Source organism: Daktulosphaira vitifoliae, unplaced genomic scaffold, assembly GCF_025091365.1.
Source record: "Daktulosphaira vitifoliae isolate Bord-2020 unplaced genomic scaffold, ASM2509136v1 Scaffold_172, whole genome shotgun sequence".
Lineage (NCBI taxonomy): Eukaryota > Metazoa > Arthropoda > Insecta > Hemiptera > Phylloxeridae > Daktulosphaira > Daktulosphaira vitifoliae.
Genome location: NW_026099740.1, coordinates 2861 through 24858, shown reverse-complemented (window position 1 = coordinate 24858; position 21998 = coordinate 2861). Strand labels below are relative to the sequence as shown.

Genomic DNA, 21998 nt, shown 5'->3' with positions numbered 1-21998 from the left:
ATCTGTTAAAAATTGTTACATATATTTTTTTAAAAATAAATATGATAATATCATTATATAATATAATAATATAAATATAATACTAATATACAATCGAAAATTGTGTGCATGCAGTGGATCAATGAGTCACCGCCTTAGGGTTGATGTTTAGCTATGCTGTTTAGTGTTCATTCCCAATTGGGGAACTTCAACAATGATACAAAATTTGCCCATAACTGGTTCCCTTAGCCTTAATGAGATTGCATCAAGTCGATAACTGTTGTAAAAATCCCCACAAAACACTGTAAGGTAGAGCTAAACCAATTACCTGGAATAGAGGCTTAAGAGATGATGATAAAATCAAAAATTTATTTGGTTTTAGGTTGCAAAATCTATTATAGTACATTTTCTATCTGTTTAAAAACATTTAATCTTTTAATTTTTACTACTTTGATGCGTATGCATAAAAAAAAGCAAAGCGGGGTCGCAGCAAAGTTGAAACAAGTATATATAGATAATATTTGACAGTGATTAAAATCACTTCGATGAAAATATCTAGATATTGTTTCATTTTTAGCTACGATGCGAAGCTGAGAAAGTATTGGTTTTACTATGATGTGTTTTTTTTTGTGTCTGTTACCACTTTTTCTCAGCTCTTACCGAACGGATTTCTTTCAACGATACGTCAAAAGATCACAAATTGTATCTAATCGAAGACATTACCCTTAAAAATTGAAAAAATTTCCCTCATTCCCCGTAAATGAGGGAAACCTCCAAAAAAATTATAAATTTAAAAATCGCTAATTTTCGAAATTTCTTCAGTTTTTTTTACTAAAAACTGCCGTAACTTTTTCAAAAATGAACATATTAATATAATTTTTTTTTATAGATGCTTGATGTATTTACCTATCATTTGGTATATTTTTTTGTAAATTTGACCCTTTATCTGCCCAGGGGGGGGATTTAAAATGACAACTTTTTCAACATAATTTTTGAAAGTGTTCCGGAAGGTTTGATACTTTTATATATATCTTAAATTAAAGCTAATGTAATGTACTTTATTATGAAAAAAAAGAATTTGACCTCTGGACTTGTCTTCATGGTAAATACGGTTCTACCGAATGCTATTTTTGTGTGAAAATTCTCAATTTTAACTTTATAATGCTATAACTTATTCAAAAGTGTATGGACCAATACAATTTTTTTATGAGAAATATTATTTATATCCCTCTTTTATTCGACATAATTTATCTAAATCAGGATATAAATAAGAAAATAGTAGATCATGTAGCTTTTGGAATAATACACCAATTTTTTAAAATTAAATACTATCTAAAGATTTGCATCGAAACGTTTTTTTTTTATAGTGATTTTAATCACTGTCAGATATCATTATACTTGATCCAACTATGCCACGTCACCACTGTGCCGCGACCCCCCTGTGCTGTGTTTTTTAAAATCTATTGTTGAATTATTCAAAAAGTAACATAAAGTTCTGTTTACATAATTATACCTTGATTACAAGTTTTATGATGTATAAGTATAATATATCAATAATTTATTANTATATAAGTGTAATATATCAATAATTTATTATTTTAGTTATTAAATTAGTATGAAATTAATAATCGATAATTTAATAATGTAATTTTTACATAGATACTATAAAAATTAAAGCATTTTTTTAGTTCGTTACTTCTATAAAATAGAAATTTAACCTTCTTATTCCATTATTTTGACTTTTGTTAGTTAATTATTTAAACTTTGAAATTTATCATAAGTCATTAATACCTTAACATTTTTTTTTTTTTAATTAGTCTTTATCCTTTTGTACTTTTATACTTATATACTTCTTTGGATGGACATTATAATCTGCATAAATTTGCCTTGAAAAAATGTATAACTAGTACTTAAATCTTATTATTTTTTTTTGTACTTGGGAAAAGTTAAATGAAATAACATTTTTTGTTTAACTTACTGTATGTAACAATAACTTTAATTTAAAATATGTGTAGAACTTGTAGTATTTTNTACTGGATGTAACAATAACTTTAATTTAAAATATGTGTAGAACTTGTAGTATTTTTGTAACATTTTCGAAAGTTAAGAAGAATAAGTTTTCAAACAAAAATCTTTATTTCTTATTTTTTAACTCCCCCCTGTGGGCAGTTAAAGGGTCAGATCTTCAAAAAATATGAAAGTGAGATACCAAGGTCTTTATAAAAAAAATTTCGTTTGAATTCATTCAAACAGTTTCCAAAACATATGGCAGAATTAAGTAAAAATGTTAAAAGTAACTGATTTAAAAAATCGTATTTTTTTCACTTTTTGAGGGTTATATCTTCAATTAGATACAATTTCGACGTATCGTTGATAAAAATCGATCTAATGATTCTTGATAAAACCTAGTGACAGACACAAAAAGTATTTAAATAAATAAATAAATAATCATTGTAAAATTAATACCATCTCAGGTTTGCATCGAAACTAAAAAACTAACATATCTACCAAAAATTACATAATTTACGACTTGAAAAGCTTATTATTCATAGAAGACAAATCGTCGAAAAGTCTTTATTTATAACCGTATGGCACATTAAAAATTGAAAAGATAAAAATCGTGATATGATTTTTAAGTTCTCGCAGAACTTTGATTAATGGTTGAATCTTCAAAAGAGCTTATTGTCAAAAAGGCAAATTGAAATTTTATCAATAAAAAATTTGCAATATTCCGTCAAGTTATCAAAAAGTTATTTCAATATAAAGTGAAAAATATAAATGAAGAGTGAATGTGTCAAACGTTCTATGTGCCAAAAAAGTGAAAAATTGTTTTATTTCTGATTTATGTTCTATGTGCCAAAGGCCACAATCTTGTATGTGTTTCAATGTTAATTAAATTTTTTACTTGTACAAAATTGCATCATAGATGGTGTTCGATATGTGAGCCATGCCCATGTTACCATTGTTTTTTGTGTTTTCTGAACAAATAAGTTTTTGGCACATAGAACGTTTGACACATTCACTCTTCAAATATAAAAAAATTTTAAAATTATAGTTATAGGAAGAGGGATAAAAGCGCTAATTCTCCCTAAAAATTTTGAAAATTATATGTATTGTTATATAAAAATACTTTTAAGTTAAAGCAAAAATTAATTTGACATCCGCAAAAGTTTCATTGCAGCTGTGATTAAGATGTGTGTGTTTCCATTTTTTTAAGAATATCAATTAAATTGGAAATGCTCCTAATTGAAAGGTAAAATAATTTCTAGTAAGATACACAATTTTGAGAGACAGATATCTTTGTTAGGTATCAAAATAACAGATTATTGATTAATATACTAGCAAAAATATAAAATTTGAGGGACTTGGACCTCTTAATATTTCTCTAGAACCCCAAAAGTTTAAAAAATTGAATGTATTGTTTTATAAAAACATATTATATTATAATATAATATTAGCCCCTTACCAAAAAAAATCTTTATTTTATATCCAAATATTGAGTATAATATTATCTCACTGGTCATAGTCATTTATTATAATTTATGATAATTTGTATTATTTTTACTGTCAAACATTCTATTCTTTTAAAAAACAAAAGTTCATAACGATTGGCGAGAGGGTTCTAGTGAGGAGACTTTTGAACGAGTTATCGAAGAACGCGATGTTTATTCGAAAGAAGGCATTTTAAAAGGAAAAATAGTCGTGGTAGAAAAAAAAACTGTGCATAAAAGCATTAAAGTAATTGAGGGCCCCGAACATAATAAAGTGACTAAACCTGCACTACATGAATTGGAAAGTTCAAGAAGCCGGTCTTCATCTTATGATAGTTTGTCATCTCCAACAATTCGAAGAAAAGTGTTTACGGGCACCAAATTACAATTTGATAATCATATTGAAGAAATCAAAAGTAAGCAATATTTTTTAAATAATTAGATTTTGATAAAAAAATATCACCTGTTTAAACATAAATAAAACTTATGATCGGAGTACGGTATTATATACACTTTAAATATGTTGTAAATATATACAAAAAACTGTAAATAATGCACTTTTAAAATTTGTTCTTTATACATATATATTAGGGTGTCCCTTATTTTGAAAATTTTGGAAATTCTTCGGGCTCACCCCCCAAATTTGTGTGTATACATATAAAAAGTGACTACAAAAAATTTCAGGCCGATCAGATAAGTTTAACCCGTGCCGACTTGGGGTTGAAAATCGGCCAAAAGGGGTACTTTTTTAGTTTTTAGCAATTAACTCGTAAATTAACGCTCTCACAAAAAAAAATATGTGAACTAAATTGTAGAACTAATTGTTTTGTATAAGTTAAGTCCTTACAGTTTTTCTTTTAAATCCATTAGTTTTCTAGAAAAATGTCAAAAAACATAATATTTCGTATAATTGCCGAAATTAGCATATTTACAAATATTTCATCATATATGACGAACCATATGTGATACGGTCTAATATTTCATACAAAAATTGTTTAAAATTAAATTTTACGAAATAAAAGTAATAAGTACAAATTTCATTGAACCGATTGTTTTATTGCTATAGCTGAAATAACTCGATCATATTACGATTTTTACTTAATATATGAATTTTATTGCTTAATTTAAATATATTTCATTTATATTGTAATGTGATGTATTTGTTTGACTTAAACGCATAATTATACTTACTTCTCAATATTATTGCATAAATAAAAAAAAAATTACTACATAAAATACAAAATGTTAAATTCAACAGTTGAAGCTTTAGATCATGACGTCGATTCTCATATTATAAATAAGTCTTCAATACATAGATGCCGTGATGCTATGCGAATTGAACGGGCTAATTTAATAAAAAAAAATTTTCAAAGTTGTCCTCCTATTTATGTCACTGTGTATTGGGATGGAAAGATTTTACCAGCATTAAATGTAAGAGATTTAGGAATTGATAGGTTATCGAAACTGAAAAATTCGACGGGATATGAACAAGCTATTGTGCGTTAGATGATTGGGACTTATTAAATATCGTCCAAGCTCTATGCTGCGATACCACCGCATCTAATATTTAAAAACTTATAAAAAAATTGGAATAATATTGATGTTTCTAATACGATCTGTGGAATAGATGACGTCGAATGTGCTCTGCACTTGAAAATTATCGAAATGATATTCTCCAATTTTCTAGGGAAATGTTGGGAATCGGATGTTTTAGAGATAATCATCCGATTATAAAGAATTGCTTAAGCTATCTATAATTTTTTTAAATGGTGACTCAGATAAAAAAATTAAAATACACCCTCCTGGAGCCATGCATCAAGCTCGTTGGATGAGTAATGCAATATATTGCTTAAAGGTTTTTTTTTACCGAAAACAGTATTTACTAAAAACTTTTGAAATAAATGCTATTCGATATATATGTATTTTTATTATTCGATTTTATTTAAAAGCCTGGTTTAACTGTACTGAACCGTCCAAAGCTCCGAATAACGACTTAAATTTTATCAAAGAATTAAAGTTATATGAACAACCGTTAATTGCGAAAGCAGCGTTAAACAAAATTTATAATCATTTATGGTACTTAACATAGGAAACAGCTGCTCTAACATTTTTTGACGATTCCATTTCAACAGAAATAAAAAAATTAATGGTTGTATTCCTTAATAATGAGTCAATAATAAACCCTAGCAAACGTTTTATTCTTTCATAGTGTGATATTGATAAATTATTTCAGGTATAATAATTTTTGATATCTTTATTTTTTGATGACTATTGAATAATTGATATTTTTTTTTAGAAAAAACTGTAGCTTCTTTTTTGTCAAAAGCAGTATGAAATTTTTTAAACGATTCGATATCAATACTAATTTTTTAAATTTGGATCCAAGTAATTGGAATACTGATAATTTTTATTTACACGGAAAAAAATTGTATGTTCACTTAAAGTAGTAAATGACTCTGCAGAGAGAGCGGTTAAGCTAATGGAAGATTTTCATGAAAGTTTAACTGTAAACGATGAAAAAGCTGAGTTACTTTTACGCTGTGTCCAAGAGCATAGAATACTATATCCAAATTGCAACAAAGAAACATTAAAACATAGTTTTTAATGTATATTTTTGTTATAATTTGTGAATTATTTTGAATTTAACATTTTGTATTTTATGTAGTAATTTTTTTTTTATTTATGCAATAATATTGAGAAGTAAGTATAATTATGCGTTTAAGTCAAACAAATACATCACATTACAATATAAATGAAATATATTTAAATTAAGCAATAAAATTCATATATTAAGTAAAAATCGTAATATGATCGAGTTATTTCAGCTATAGCAATAAAACAATCGGTTCAATGAAATTTGTACTTATTACTTTTATTTCGTAAAATTTAATTTTAAACAATTTTTGTATGAAACATTAGGCCGTATCACATATGGTTCGTCATATATGATGAAATATTTGTAAATATGCTAATTTCGGCAATTATACGAAATATTATGTTTTTTGACATTTTTCTAGAAAACTAATGGATTTAAAAGAAAAACTGTAAGGACTTAACTTATACAAAACAATTAGTTCTACAATTTAGTTCACATATTTTTTTTTGTGAGAGCGTTAATTTACGAGTTAATTGCTAAAAACTAAAAAAGTACCCCTTTTGGCCGATTTTCAACCCCAAGTCGGCACGGGTTAAACTTATCTGATCGGCCTGAAATTTTTTGTAGTCACTTTTTATATGTATACACACAAATTTGGGGGGTGAGCCCGAAGAATTTCCAAAATTTTCAAAATAAGGGACACCCTAATATATATATTATACTATCAATTGTTTAAAAAAGGAAGTATCTCAAAAAATATAGTCTATAATACAGACGCGGCGTCCTGTACAGTTCGATTCCGTGGGGGGGGAGTTTTTCCGTCCTCTCTCAAAGAATAATTAAGTTTCGTAGTTGAAAGGACGTTAAATAAAATTTAAAGAAAAATTTTGTTATAATCTATACTAAAGGCTTTTTAAGATTTTTTTCAAATATCAATAAAAAAAATTTTTAATATTTTAAGATACCAATTTCGTTAAATTTTTAGGCAAACTCTAAAATGCTTATTGGTTCCACTTATAAATTAAACAAAGTTTTTAAAAGTAATTCAAAATTTTGCTTAAAATGATCTCTGAAACATATAATTTAAGTAAAACTCAAATAGGTACCCCTCAATCACGTAAACTTGCGATCTGTTGGAGTTTGCCCTAAACTGGGCTCTACGTATCCGTATTTCAGGATTCTTGTTGAACCGATTGGAGGCCCTAGTTGTTCTACAAGTTAGGGTTCTCGTAACTCTTCGCTTGATAGGCATCATCAGATTCGTGTTTCGTCGATCGTGACCAGTCCAAGGTTATTTTATTAATACTGGTAAACGGGGGAATCTGGGAGCCCATTCTGTTTGGCCACATTGAGCGCAGTGGTCCTCGTAGTAGGAAACCCACCAGTAGTGGTGGGTTTCTGCGATTCACTTTAGAAAAGGCCTCCGCTATACTGAGTAAGAAAGAACTACGGCGTCACTTGGTTTATAACCTTGTCGTGTGACCTTATTTCTTATTGTGATAGGTAAATATCAGTAAGGTTTCCAGATATAGATTGGTAGACCCAAGACTTTCCGCATCGTCGTCTCCGGCTGCCGGGAGGCCAATTCGGACCGCCGGATCCTCCAGATGACGAGGAGTAACTATGACTATTTTAAAGTACTACTTGAAAATTTAAAGTTGATAATTGAGTTTAAATTTTAAACTCAAATAGATACATTTCAATCTCCTAAAAATTAAAAAAATAATAGTAATAGTGTAAAATTGGATTTAGAGTCATCAAAAACACAACATTTATTGTTTTGAACATAATTTTATGTTAAAATTTAGCCTTTACAAATATTTTCACGTTTTATTAAAATCAGTGTATCGAGAGGATGACGAATGAAAGGAACATATAAAGAAAATGAAAATACGGTTGTTGAAAAATTAATACTATTCAGTCAAAAGAAGTAAAATGATAGACACAAATTAAGACATAAAATTTTGATAAAAAAAGTTGTAAGATTTCAGCCAAACAGAGGGCCTACTAATTACCCACTGCCCAGGGGGAACACTGGACAGTGACCTAGTAGCCGCGCCAAACAAGATAGTACTTGTCGACGGAGCTACTAGGTTTTGATAAAAACAAATAAAAAACAAATATTAATAAAAATGAAGGAAAAATATAGGGAGGAAAAATAAAAGAGGCCATGAATAATATAATAACATTTTTTTATAATTATTATTTTAAATATATATATTTTCATAAAGGGAAGAATAATAAAAAAAAAAGGAAGCAAAAAGGAGGTGCAATATTAACAAGATTAATAATGGGTAGAACAGGGGGGTTTCACGTTATACTTGTTGTTGATTGTTGATTTGAGGAGTGACGGCCCACCACCGGCCATAGTTGTGCCTTACGCCATAATCATCATCATCATCACCATCTCGACGTTTTGTTTAAAATAAAAAAACGGAGGACAAAAAAAAAATACAATCTGGTTGACACCACAATAGACGGCAGGTCGACTCGACGTTTATTTTATACAAAAAAACGGAGGACAAAAAAAAATACAACCTGGTTGACACCACAGTAGACGGCAGGTCGACTCGACGTTTATTTTATAAAAAAAAACGGAGGACAAAAAAAATGCAAAAACGTGGTTTTTTTCAGAAACACAGCGGACAACTTGTCGCCTCGGCAGTATAGGGGGAAAAAAAAAAGTGTTGTAGCGGCAGTTGTGTAGTGGCCGGTGATCGTGACGCTGGGTGGTGGTGGTGCCAACTTTGAACACGTTCATTGAGGGGACATTACAATATTGGTATAGGTGCACAGTGTACGGTCAGCTGATGATGACAGATAACGGACCGGTTGACAAGTGGAGGTTATCATATACAAAATTATGAAAATACTCTACACCTATTGCACACACCTCTACTCTAATTTATAAGATTTTAATATAAAAAAAAAACTTGTATAAATTCTGCAACATTACAGAACCCCCCAAATAGATTAAACTATTGCAAATAGGGTGATCTATTTCAAAGGAATGGTGAAAGAATTTGTACATAACTTTAGGGAAAAGAGTATAGGGATCTTTGGTTAAGACGTGAAGAAAAACAAGCATGTTATAATATATAAGTTCAATTAGAGAAAATTAATAAAACATTTTATAAAAAAAAACAATGGGGAAATGGTGTCTTGAGGGTCTCAAATCCGCGAAACGCATGGGTTATGGGTAGTTGGCATGTCACCGCCCAGACGATGTTTCGGCAAAGCAGCGTACTACAACCCCTGGGACGTTACCATGCCACCATAACCACACACGGGGAAATGAGTCTCAAGACGGGGGTGGGGATTAATATTCAATAAAATGAAACAAAAATGTGCATCAACACATTAAACAATATTTTTTAACAAAAGAAAAATCAAAATCATATACATTATAACATTATGAAGACTCATATGGAATTTTAGAAAGAGAAGGAATATACTTTTTTAGATGGACTATGTTTTAAGTGGAAGGGCTGGATAAATGTTAAGCTTAAAAAAATTTTCAGGAAGTATAGAAGGGTCGGGGGGAATAGGTTCTTTAAAATCAAAATGCATTATAGCGGGAAGATCTAAAGGAGTTTGGTCATCACGACCTAAGGGATGACGGGAGAGAGTATCAAGGGGATTTTCTTTTCCAGGACAATAATGAAAACTATGTAAATATTTATTGATTAATGAGTCTATTGAATATTGATGTTTATTGTTAAGGAGCATATCATCAAGAGCACAGTTTTTTGTTGAAGGGAAAGGAGAAGAATGTTCAGCATTAAAATTAGTTTGGGTAGACAGAGAATCTTTAAACAAATTATTGAAAAGAGTGGATGGAAGGGTTGGTTGACTAGGAAAAGTTGAATGGGGATCAGTATCAAATTGTTTGGGTTGAGGGGAAAAAATGGTAGAAGACATTTGAGGGCCAAAAGAGAATCTAAGTTTTTTGGGATTTTCAGTTTCAATATGAGATTTTTGAGATAAAGGAGGCATTACATTAGGGTCAGGAATATATAATGGAAGTTTTTGGACAGAGGTTTCAAAGGCAGCTAACCTAGCAGCTTGACCTTCAACTAAGGATTTGCATTCTGCCTTGCTACTTTCAAGTAATTGTAATAATTTAGTATTGATTTTGGTCATGTCTTTTTTAAGATCAGAAAAAGCAGTTTGGCATTGACGTTGGGATTCTTCGAATTGTTTTTTAGAGTCAGCATGGAATTCAATTAAAAGGGAACGAAGGTCAGAATTAGGATCATCATGAGGTGGAGAAGTGGAACGAATAGTAATATTATCTTCGTTGTCAGACATATTAAGAGATAAATCAAAAGTAGGTAATATGGAAGGAGGGGGATAGGAAACACTAGGATTATATCTGTCAGGAACTTTTGTTTGTCTTTTTCCTGCACCTTTCATTAAAAATGGCAATAAAAAAAATTACTATAATAAAATTTATATAACAGATAGAAATATTTAACAGAAAGTTTACTCTATAAAATAATTAACTAAATGAAAATGTATTTAAATTGTTCAAAGAAAAAGTTAAGGGAAGGAAAATTAACTAATTATTAACACATGAAATTATCATAAGATACAAAAGAATTAAATTTACAAATTAGCTAAAAAGAAAATTTGATCAAAAGGATCAGCCAAATAACAAATTTGACTAATTAAATTATACTAGTTAAATTATAAGGAGATTTACTAGGAATTTATTAAATAAGAGATTCAGTTACAAAATAATGGATAGTATTGACCAAACAATAGTCAAAATAATAAAAGATTAATTCAAAAGAAAAGGATTAATTAAATGAACTAATATTTACATTAAATTTAACTATATAAAAAGTAAATGTACAGGTAAAAGGTAATAAGAACACCTCAAATAACAAAATTGGATTAAATATACAGTTTAACCAGAATAATATATGATTAAATAAAATTTAACCAGACAGTTTAACTTAAAAGGAGTATTAAGAGAAAGAAAGAATAAAAAAAATCTATAAAAGTTCAACAGCAGGATTAAACAACAAAAATAATTTAAAAGATAAGGATTTGAACTAACAGAATTTAACTAAAATAAATTTGTTAATCAAAACAATAAACTGGATTAATCAAATAAATTACTAAAAAGATAAATGGTTGACAGAAGTCAATGTTAATATAGCAAGGGTCTGTGTTAAAACAGCAACCACTAAGTAAAAATATGTTGACAAGCAACTAAGTAACTATAAGAGTTAAGAGGAGTGGTTATAAAAACCGTGGATAGCACAAATATATAAATATAAGATATCAAATAATATAGGTTATGGCCTTAGGTGGGTCACTGTATCTCAAGTACATTTTCAATCAACAACAATATTCCATAGAAACAAAAATAAATAATCAGAGAAAAAGGGAAAGTGAAGGGAGGAGTGGTGTCATGAGGGCCTCAAATCCGCGAAACGCATGGGTTATGGTTAGTTGGCATGTCACCGCCCAGACGATGTTTCGGCAAAGTAGCGTACTCCAACCCCTGGGACGTTACCATGCCACCATAACCACACACGGGGAAATGAGTCTCATGACGGGAGAGGGAAGTGTGGGGAGTCAAAGTTAAAACTGAAATAACAAGGAGTATTAATGCACCATTACAAAGTTCTAATAATATTTAAACATGGTCATGTAAAATAAAAAAAAAATATATATAAGGATGGAGATTTAATAGGATGNAAAAAAAATATATAAGAATGGAGATTTAATAGGGAGAATGAAGAAAGAGAGATATTTTAAATAAGAATAATGGCTAATAATGGCTAAGCAAAAGGTAAAATATAGAGAAGTTTTTCAATATTGAAAATAAGGATTAGGGGAAGTGGGCATACTAGTATCACTAACCACCAATTATTAGTGATAGCAGACAAGATACTACATTGAAAATTAATTAGGTTTTCACAATGTTACACCACTACTGTTGTTTAAAAGGGGAACATGATCATGAACACAATGTCATACATAAAAAGAGAAAGGGAGAAGAAAGTTAACCCATAAAAATGAAAGAAAATTAAGTAAAATATTAGAGATCACTTTAAATTCAACTTGTATGCGCATAGATAGGGCAAGTAAATAAACAAAACAATTATAAAGTAAAGGTTACTTGGGCATCATTAATGATAGTACCAAACAAAAGACATGTCAACTGATCCAATAACCATACACCAATCCATCAAACACTGTACCGTACAACATATGCTAAAAAAATTTATGGGATTAACAAACATAATATAATGGGGGAAAACAAAATTAAAAATGGTGGATATTACCTGTATAGGTATTACAACAGTAGGGTTTGCACAAGGAAATAAAGGAGTAGGGAGTCAAAGGTATATATTTCATTTTTTTTTTCAATTTTTTAGCCAAAATTCAAATTTTTTTTTTTTATATTATACATGTTTTTTAATAAAATTTAGGGGAGAGTCCTGTCACGGTCGCCATGTGTAAGGTTTCAGCCAAACAGAGGGCCTACTAATTACCCACTGCCCAGGGGGAACACTGGACAGTGACCTAGTAGCCGCGCCAAACAAGATAGTACTTGTCGACGGAGCTACTAGGTTTTGATAAAAACAAATAAAAAACAAATATTAATAAAAATGAAGGAAAAATATAGGGAGAAAAATAAAAGAGGCCATGAATAATATAATAACATTTTTTTTTATAATTATTATTTTAAATATATATATTTTCATAAAGGGAAGAATAATAAAAAAAAAAAGGAAGCAAAAAGGAGGTGCAATATTAACAAGATTAATAATGGGTAGAACAGGGGGGTTTCACGTTATACTTGTTGTTGATTGTTGATTTGAGGAGTGACGGCCCACCACCGGCCATAGTTGTGCCTTACGCCATAATCATCATCATCATCACCATCTCGACGTTTTGTTTAAAATAAAAAAACGGAGGACAAAAAAAAAATACAATCTGGTTGACACCACAATAGACGGCAGGTCGACTCGACGTTTATTTTATACAAAAAAACGGAGGACAAAAAAAAATACAACCTGGTTGACACCACAGTAGACGGCAGGTCGACTCGACGTTTATTTTATACAAAAAAACGGAGGACAAAAAAAAAAAAACCTGGTTGACACCACAGTAGACGGCAGGTCGACTCGACGTTTATTTTATAAAAAAAAACGGAGGACAAAAAAAAATACAAAAACGTGGTTTTTACAGAAAACCAACGGACAACTTGTCGCCTCGGCAATACAGGTGAAGAAAAAAAAAAGTTGTAGCGGCAGTTGTGTAGTGGCCGGTGATCGTGACGCCGGGTGGTGGTGGTGCCAACTTTGAACACGTTCATTGAGGGGACATTACAAAGGTGTAGGGATGCACTGTGTGCGGTCAACTGTCACAACAAACCGGGTACTGACCATTGGATCGGTTGATTGGTATATAAACTAATTTAATAATTGGGGACATACATAATACCTAATGCACACACTATTAACTGATAAGATTAATATAAAAAAAACTTGTATAAATTCTGCAACATTACAAAGTAAAAGAAGGAGATCCGGTAAAATACATTAGAAGACGACCAAATACAGACTTTGTGAACTAACTCATATGAAAAGAATAATAGAAAACAATTTTACAAAACATCAGGCGATTTATTGAGGATTAGACAATCATTTGCTATGGAAATTATTAAAAATTTGTAATTTTTATTAAGGAAAATATTATTTGACTCCAAAAACTCTACAATAATATATANAAGGAAAATATTATTTGACTCCAAAAACTCTACAATAATATATAGTTAAATAGTTTTTTTTATCCCATCAAAATTAAAAAACTTCAACATTATTTTCTATATTAATGTTCCTTAACAATTAACTTGACGGTTGATTGTTAAACTAAACTAATCTTTAGTGAAGAATTACTAGTTGGGTGTAGTTTAATGTTTTTATTTATAGTAGCTACTGCCAAATAAAATAAATTGAATTAAGGCAGAAATTCTAAAAAATGTTTTGTTAACCGAGTTTTTGATCATTATGATTCTAAATGAAAATTATATATAATTATAACGTATTCATTTCAATGCATTGAAATACATTTATTATTATTATTATTATTATTATTATTATATCTAATTTAATTAGTTTATTGTAGTCTATACTAAGATTTTATGTGAAATTATTGACTATTGGGGAGACATATTATTAATGATGTTCTATCAATTATATTATGTTTATCGTCGCCTTATCCCGTAAAATATACAAATAAATAAATGAAATAATTTTTAATTTTATATTTTTTCATATAGCATTAAAACAATAATGTTGTTTCAGTATCATTGAGTATAGGATACTATTTATACTCAATGCTAGTGCTAATAAACTACCAGCGCGACGGTTAATTTTTTTATTTGCATTTTTAGTAACACGTGTGCTCCACTTAATAACTAATGTTTTGTTTCATCCATAAAAGATATAAACTAAATGTTTATGATTTATTTACAACTAATTGAATGCATATAACATTACTTATTTTTTGAACTGTTTAATTTTTAATGACGACCGTTGAAGTATTTTTTTTACTAAAGTATATTTTTTATTTTGCTTATATAAATAATGAAGTTTTTGAAGTGTTTAAATTTCAATGAAAGGATAGGTTATAGTTCTTAAAATGGCATGTTTGAAACTCATTATTCAATTTAAAGTTAGGAAGTTAGAAAAACAACAATAATCATTAAGATTCTAATAATATACGTATAAATAAGTTTAAATATTTAGAACTTGCCATGAAATTATTAAAGAACGTGTTAACAAATAACTAACAATGGTGGACTTGGTGGTTAACATCTAATTAATATCCACGCAGGTTAATTGTGCTCCATTTAAACCAAAAAAATTTTAATGTCAACCCATTGTATGACGTTTTAGTGTTATTTCTAAAACATTATGTAGTATATTTAACAAATTCTTATAGTTAAAATGACTTTAGTAAAAAGGACTAGTTTAATTTAGAGTTGGGTGAACGAAATTGTAAACAATATATATTTATACTAATTTATCATGTATTATTTCAAATTTCTAAACGACTTTTTTTATAAAGATTTATAAAAATAAAAGTCATTACAAATGTAAAAATACTAAAACATAAATAATATGTATAAAATTCTTACAAGGTGATTCATGAAAGATAAAACAGTCATATTTAAGCTCAGCTTAATACTATAATGTGCTTTAGCAAAACTTGTGTTTAAAATTGTCGTGCAAAGTGCAAGCCGTTTAATANTTGGGTGAACGAAATTGTAAACAATATATATTTATACTAATTTATCATGTATTATTTCAAATTTCTAAACGACTTTTTTTATAAAGATTTATAAAAATAAAAGTCATTACAAATGTAAAAATACTAAAACATAAATAATATGTATAAAATTCTTACAAGGTGATTCATGAAAGATAAAACAGTCATATTTAAGCTTAGCTTAATACTATAATGTGCTTTAGCAAAACTTGTGTTTAAAATTGTCGTGCAAAGTGCAAGCCGTTTAATATAATATCGATTAAACTTTTGTGTCTTATTGCATTATTATATTGTCAGTTCATCTACTAGTTCGGTGACAACCTGAATTGTAAATAATTTATCTACTGTTCTATACAATTCAAGTTTTTAGAATTATTATATTACTACTATAAAGCACGGAATCATGTATTTTTTCATATTATTGTTCGTCTTTAAAATAAATGTCATTTATGTCAATAATAATATTTATTTATTTTTATTGTAGATGAGCAGGAGAGAGTCCAAAAAAAGACTTTTGTAAACTGGATCAATTCTTATTTATGCCAAGTAATTAAAGAATATTATAGTTTTTAATTTTGTTTTATGATTATTTGGTTAAATTTTAAAGAGAATACCTCCATTGAAAATTGATGATTTAATTGAGGATCTAAGAGATGGAACCAAATTGCTTGCATTATTGGAAGTTCTATCTGGAGAAAGACTAGTAATTATAAAATTCAGAATTTTTTAGCTTAAGCTTCAATGCAAAGCTGAAAAGGTATTCAAATTATAACTTTATATATATATATATCTATTTGTTATTTTTAGCCTATTGAGCGTGGTCGTAACATGAAAAGACCTCATTTTTTGAGTAATATAAATACAGCAATACAGTTTTTACAAAGCAAAAGAGTGAGATAATAATATATTGAAATCTTAATGATATATTTTTTGCATTATTTTATATTCATATAAAATGCATAATTATTTATTATTATTTCTTATTTATATATTTCTAGATAAAGTTAGTAAATATTAATTCTTCGGATATTGTTGATGGTAGACCTCCAATTGTCTTAGGTCTGATATGGACAATAATTTTGTATTTCCAGGTAATTGAAAATGTATTTTTAGTAATTAATTAAATGATAATTTTAAATTATTTATTCCAAGCTTGGTCGTAAAACTGGATTTACTGTTATTACTAACAATGTAAGTTTTAAAAGTAATGTTAATTCATAGAGTTGCTATATAAGTTATATATAAGTTTACTATATATAGTAAATTATAATTTATTTGTATTAAATAATAGTTTAAGCATTTAATAATTGGCACAATTTGACTATATGAAGAGTCTACTATTAGACTCTGAGGTGAATGTCATATTAGAGGGAACTTTTAACTCGTTAACTGTCTCTTTATTATTATTTATTTTTTAATAAATAATAATTTATATTGGCTGTTTGCAGGCTGATTGGCTTGAGTGACATTTTACCAAAAATTTTTGGAGACGTTTGATTTGAAATTTTTATATCACTTTTATATCTTTTGAAAAAAATGAAATTAATAAAAGTTTCAATCACGCCAATAGCTTGCAAATATTACCAATGTTATAATTTTGATTCAATAAATAAAAAATATTGAATGTTCAAAATATTACTTTGTTTATTTTTACGTTGTTTGCCACTGAATTTAATTAAAATATGTAGTGTTTTTGCTTATAGATTGAAGAAAATACAAAAACATTATTATCTTTGAATTACACATTTAGTGAAAGTACAAGTAGCTTGGATAGTATTAAATCACCTACAATGGAAATAAATAAAAAATCGGATGGTGCTAAAAAGACTTTGTTAAAGTGGGTTGCTACTGTTATACCTAGGTAAGAAATAAAATAATTAAGATTAACTAGTATCAGATGCTACGAAGTACTAGGTTGCTTTACAAAAAATACCACAACTACTAGAAAGGTAGCAAAAATAATTCTCTAACGGCCTCCAATAGCCTGATTTAGTATAATATTTGCTGTATATTTTGAATAGATAGGTAAAAATTATATTAGAAATTTTAATTTTAATCTTAATTCAGGGTAATGAGTGGTGACTCCCACTAAACTACTTTATTACACAAAATTGAATGTTAGATAGTTTTAGTTGAAATTTCCATTACAAAATATATTGACAAAATGTCATCAATAAAAAAAAATATTTCGAAACCATTATAATTTTTTCAGGGCAGCGTTGCCTTAAGATATGAAATAAATAAAATAGATCACATATTCTGTTCAAATGCGGGACTGCTTGATGGTAACCCATTATTTACCAATGACTTATGGTCGAATCTTGTTAATATAGTCCCTTTAATTTAGAAAGTAANTCGAATCTTGTTAATATAGTCGCTTTAATTTAGAAAGTATACTTAATATTTCATACTAAATTTTAAACAATTTTAGGGAGAGTAATATTCATGTAAAAGATTTTGGACCTAGTTGGAGAGATGGATTTGCTTTTCTTAAAATAATAGATACAATAAAAACTGACTTAGTTGATATAACTACATTAAGTGGAGAAACAAATAAAACACGTTTAGAAACTGCATTTAATGTTGCAGAACAAGATCTTGGAATTGCTCGTTTACTCGATCCAGAAGTATGTAGATTTTTTTGATTATAATATAAATTGAATAAAAATTGTTTAACAACTAATTTATTTTTAATGTTTTTAAATAATCTAATTTATAAATTAATCGAAAATTGTATTGATTTAATATTAGGATGTTGATGTAGACCGACCAGATGAACGATCTGTTATGACTTATGTTGCACAATTTGTTCATAAATATCCTGAAGTTCGTAGTGATAGTGGAGAATCAATTGATACGATTCAAAAAGACTACACTATTTTATTATTGTGGTTAACAGAAAAAACCGAATTTTTGTCCTGGACACAAAATTTATCGCATGACTATGAAGTATGTAATATTAATAAAATATCATAAATCTAAATTTATAATAACTTCATACATTTATTTAAAAAAAACAAGTAATTGTATTTTTTTAATACGACTAGATCAATCAGCATCTACAAAAAATAAAAATATGAATATTAAAATGTAATTTATTACTTTGAATTGAAAAATTTTGGTCCACTAAAATTTTAACTTTATACTACCTAGTTATCCAATAAAATTCAATATATTTTTATTTAATAATTACTGAGTCATAAATTAATAAGCTTAATAGAAGTTTAACTTTTTATATTAATTGTAGTTACCACCTTAAGAAATTTTGTTTTTTATATAGGATTTTTTAAAAACTCAAGATAAAATTTGTTCAATGAGTATTTTATACCAAAAGTTAAAAAATATATGTACTTCAGGAGCGACAATAAGTATATCAACCCAGTCATGGACTGAAGTTGAACGACTGTGGCAGCTATTAGACAATTTAGTAAGTGCATAAATTTCAATTTTACTTACCTATAATTTTTTCATAGTAGTACAAAAATATCTAATATTGTCTTGAGAATGTATATTACTAATGTGATAATTTAAAAATAAAATTATAGATGAAAAATTGGCAATGGCAGCTGGATAATTTATTACCAGAACCATTTAGAGTTATTGTTGAATGGATAACGAAAGCCGAGCAACTCATTAAAGACGATAAAATTCCTTCTGTTATGAATGAACAAACTGCTGTGATTATAAGTAAAAAATTAGAAGATCATAAGGTAAATTAATAAATAAATTTATTCTTAACATAGTATTGGTTGAAAACTATGTTATAGTTGTTTAAAATTATGTTATAGTTGTTTTTTACTGATTTGCCTGAGGTTAAACAAAAATTTAACGAACTTTTAACCAAGTCGAGAAGTCAAAATAAACAAGTGCAAAACTTGAGTATGCGTTTTAATATAATCGAAACAGAATCTCAAAAAAGACGTTGTCGCCTTAAATATTTGGAACATAAGGTAAACGTATGGATTTAACTCAATCATTTATTAAATATGTAACCACTATACATGCAATTAGCTACTTTGAATGAAATAAAAATTAAAAGCATGTTGATTTTGTTCGTAATTAAAATATATGTATTATATTTATAGTGTTGTTTGATCGCATTTTTAAACTTAACTGAAAATAAATTAAAAGCATGGACTGTGAAATATGGTCGTTTACAAGACGTTATGATATTACTGGAAAAATATAATAATTTCGTAATAGGAAATAATATTTTTCAAGAATTTAATAAAGCATTTATAGACATGAAAAATGTGTTTCAAGAGTATAAACAAGAGTGTCATATAGACTACAAAGAAACAATAGCAGTTGAAAAATTTTTAAGACAAACTGCTGAACAGTGGAAAAATATCGCAATGGAACTGAGATGTGCTCACAGTATGCTTGAAGAAGTAGTATTATATTGGAAACGCTGGAAAGTATTGTCTGATGAGTTAAAAGCGTGGCTTCAAGTCTCAATGACAAAAATAAATCTATCTAATGAAGAACAAATTGAATATTTTCAAGTAAATTTTTAAATTATTTTTATATACGTTATTTTATATTGAATATATTTCTTTAGAATATTGGGGTGTGGAAAGAAAAATATGAATTACTTAATGACGCTGTCAGCTTTTTAGTCGTAACATGTGAGGAGTCTACTGCTGAATCACTCAAACAAGAGTTCATGAATATTTCTCACTTGTGGGATAGTGTATTTTCAGTAAGTTTGTTTTATTTAATAAAATACTATTAAAGTATGTGAATGATTTGATATACCTAATTTACAACATTTTATACTTTTAGAATGCTAAAAACTACTTACAATCTGGGGATCTAAATAGAATCAGAAAAGAATATTTTGAAGGATTCGAAATATTACATAAATGGATTATTCGAGCAGATCAAATTATGTCTACTATAAATTTGAATTCGTCTGAGAAAATTAAAGTTGGGATTAAAAATATTCAAGTAAATAATTATTTTTTTACTGAATATAGAACACAAAAAATTAAAAATAATTGTATTTAGACTTTACAAGATGAATTAGGTCAAATGGATGATCTATTTAAAGCTATAAGTAAAAAATTTCAAATACTCATTAAAGATTTGTCAAGAGAAGAAGTAAATGATATGATGCTCTGTTTAAAAAGAGAAAAAGGTATAAAGTATTGAATTTCTTATGAACAAATGAAATGGATTTTAATTATTTTTTGTAGAATCTCTCGTCAATATAAGAGCAAATATACCTGTACAATTAAACGCTTTACATCATGTATTAGTACAATACGACGCTTTGGAGTCTGGTCAAAGAGAAATTAATGAATGGCTTGATGGATGTGAACATTTTATATTTTCTTTAAATATAAGTGTCAGTAAAGAAAAATTACAAAGTGATCTTGAAAATTTAAAGGTAATTTTGATTTTTAGTGAAAATTAACACTTAAGCATTACAATCTAGAATTATATTCTTTAAGTTTTAATGATATTTTTTTATCTATTATTTGGAAAGTTTTTAAAAATTGTGTGGTTTTTGTATGTTTTAAATGTGATATTTTAATACTCTCAAATAACTATGAACTTAGATAGAAATAATCGTTTATATTAGGTAATTGAAATAAGAAAATTTCACATTTAAACTTAAATTAAAAAATTTAAAAAACAAATTAGAAGTATAAACTGTATATCAAGAGATGATCTATCGTGAGCATGCATCAAAAGCACAAAAAATATTATGGTTAAATTATTGTTTTAGTTATGTTATACATGCCCTATAATATTTTTATGAAGATAATTATTTTTTGTCTTTTCACTGTTGCTCATTTTTCCACGTGTTTTTGAGGGTCTATCCGGAATCATCCGCCAACAAATAAACAAAAATAAAACAATAAGAAAGTGCCTCTTCGATCCAAAATACAGTTCATTTTAAAATTATTTTAAGTACTGTTTGAACGAAAATATCTAGTATGTGGTTGCAGAAGTTATATCAGATGACGCTATTTTGTTAAGTTAACGCATAATTTTTCTTTGTTTATGATATTTTGTTGTTGTTTAACGCAAGATCATTTCATGACTAATCAATTCCTAACATCAATATGATTTATATCAAACCGTTTATATAACTGTTCGAGATTTAGACATCTTGAATAAAAATTCAAATGAAAGTGTGGATGTTTTAAAATTTAAGCATAGCAAATCTTACTGAAGTTTTCGAGATGTTTAAGAATTATTTTCAAAGTTTTCTAGTGATTATGCTTATCTAAGTAACCAGTGAATAAAGAAATGTCTATTTTACTACGTTCCAATTTCTACATACAGAGATTGAATATCTAGCATACTGAATTTGTAAAATCAGTGGAGGATTTTAAACATTGATAACTGCTGTGGTAATGAAGTTTCCTCCATCTAAGTCAATGAATGTAATGGAGAATTTTCTTAGCTTACTGAATACTTTAGAAATTATATAAAAAACTATTCATTAATTTTTAAATTCTTAAATTCTCTATTGTATATTGAAGTTAAGTTGAAATTTATAAAAACACAAAAAAATGTTATGAATATATTGAAAAAAAATTGGTGGATAGTTCTTCATATTTAAAGAAAGATCGGTTAATCATAAACAATTCAATAACTCTCAAAACAAATACTATATTAAA

General features: G+C 27.8%; 1 protein-coding gene and 1 long non-coding RNA gene across 2 annotated transcripts; both read left to right on the top strand.

Annotated features, from left to right (window-relative positions):
* Nucleotides 1-3571: 3571 nt before the first annotated feature.
* On the top strand, nt 3572-20755 carry LOC126909188 (muscle-specific protein 300 kDa-like; the record flags this gene model as incomplete). The annotated part of the gene is made up of 17 exons (XM_050691607.1): nt 3572-3886; nt 15848-15909; nt 15971-16066; nt 16171-16254; nt 16362-16454; nt 16516-16554; nt 17067-17224; nt 17795-17990; nt 18115-18312; nt 18644-18790; nt 18909-19073; nt 19152-19313; nt 19449-19868; nt 19925-20065; nt 20149-20313; nt 20374-20503; nt 20562-20755. Coding segments are annotated over exons 4-17 (2271 nt in total), but the record flags the coding sequence as incomplete, so codon positions are not given.
* Nucleotides 7826-13102, top strand: LOC126909187 (uncharacterized). The gene is made up of 2 exons (XR_007704956.1): nt 7826-8630; nt 13050-13102. It is a non-coding gene; the product is annotated as an uncharacterized LOC126909187 (long non-coding RNA).
* Nucleotides 20756-21998: the final 1243 nt, after the last annotated feature.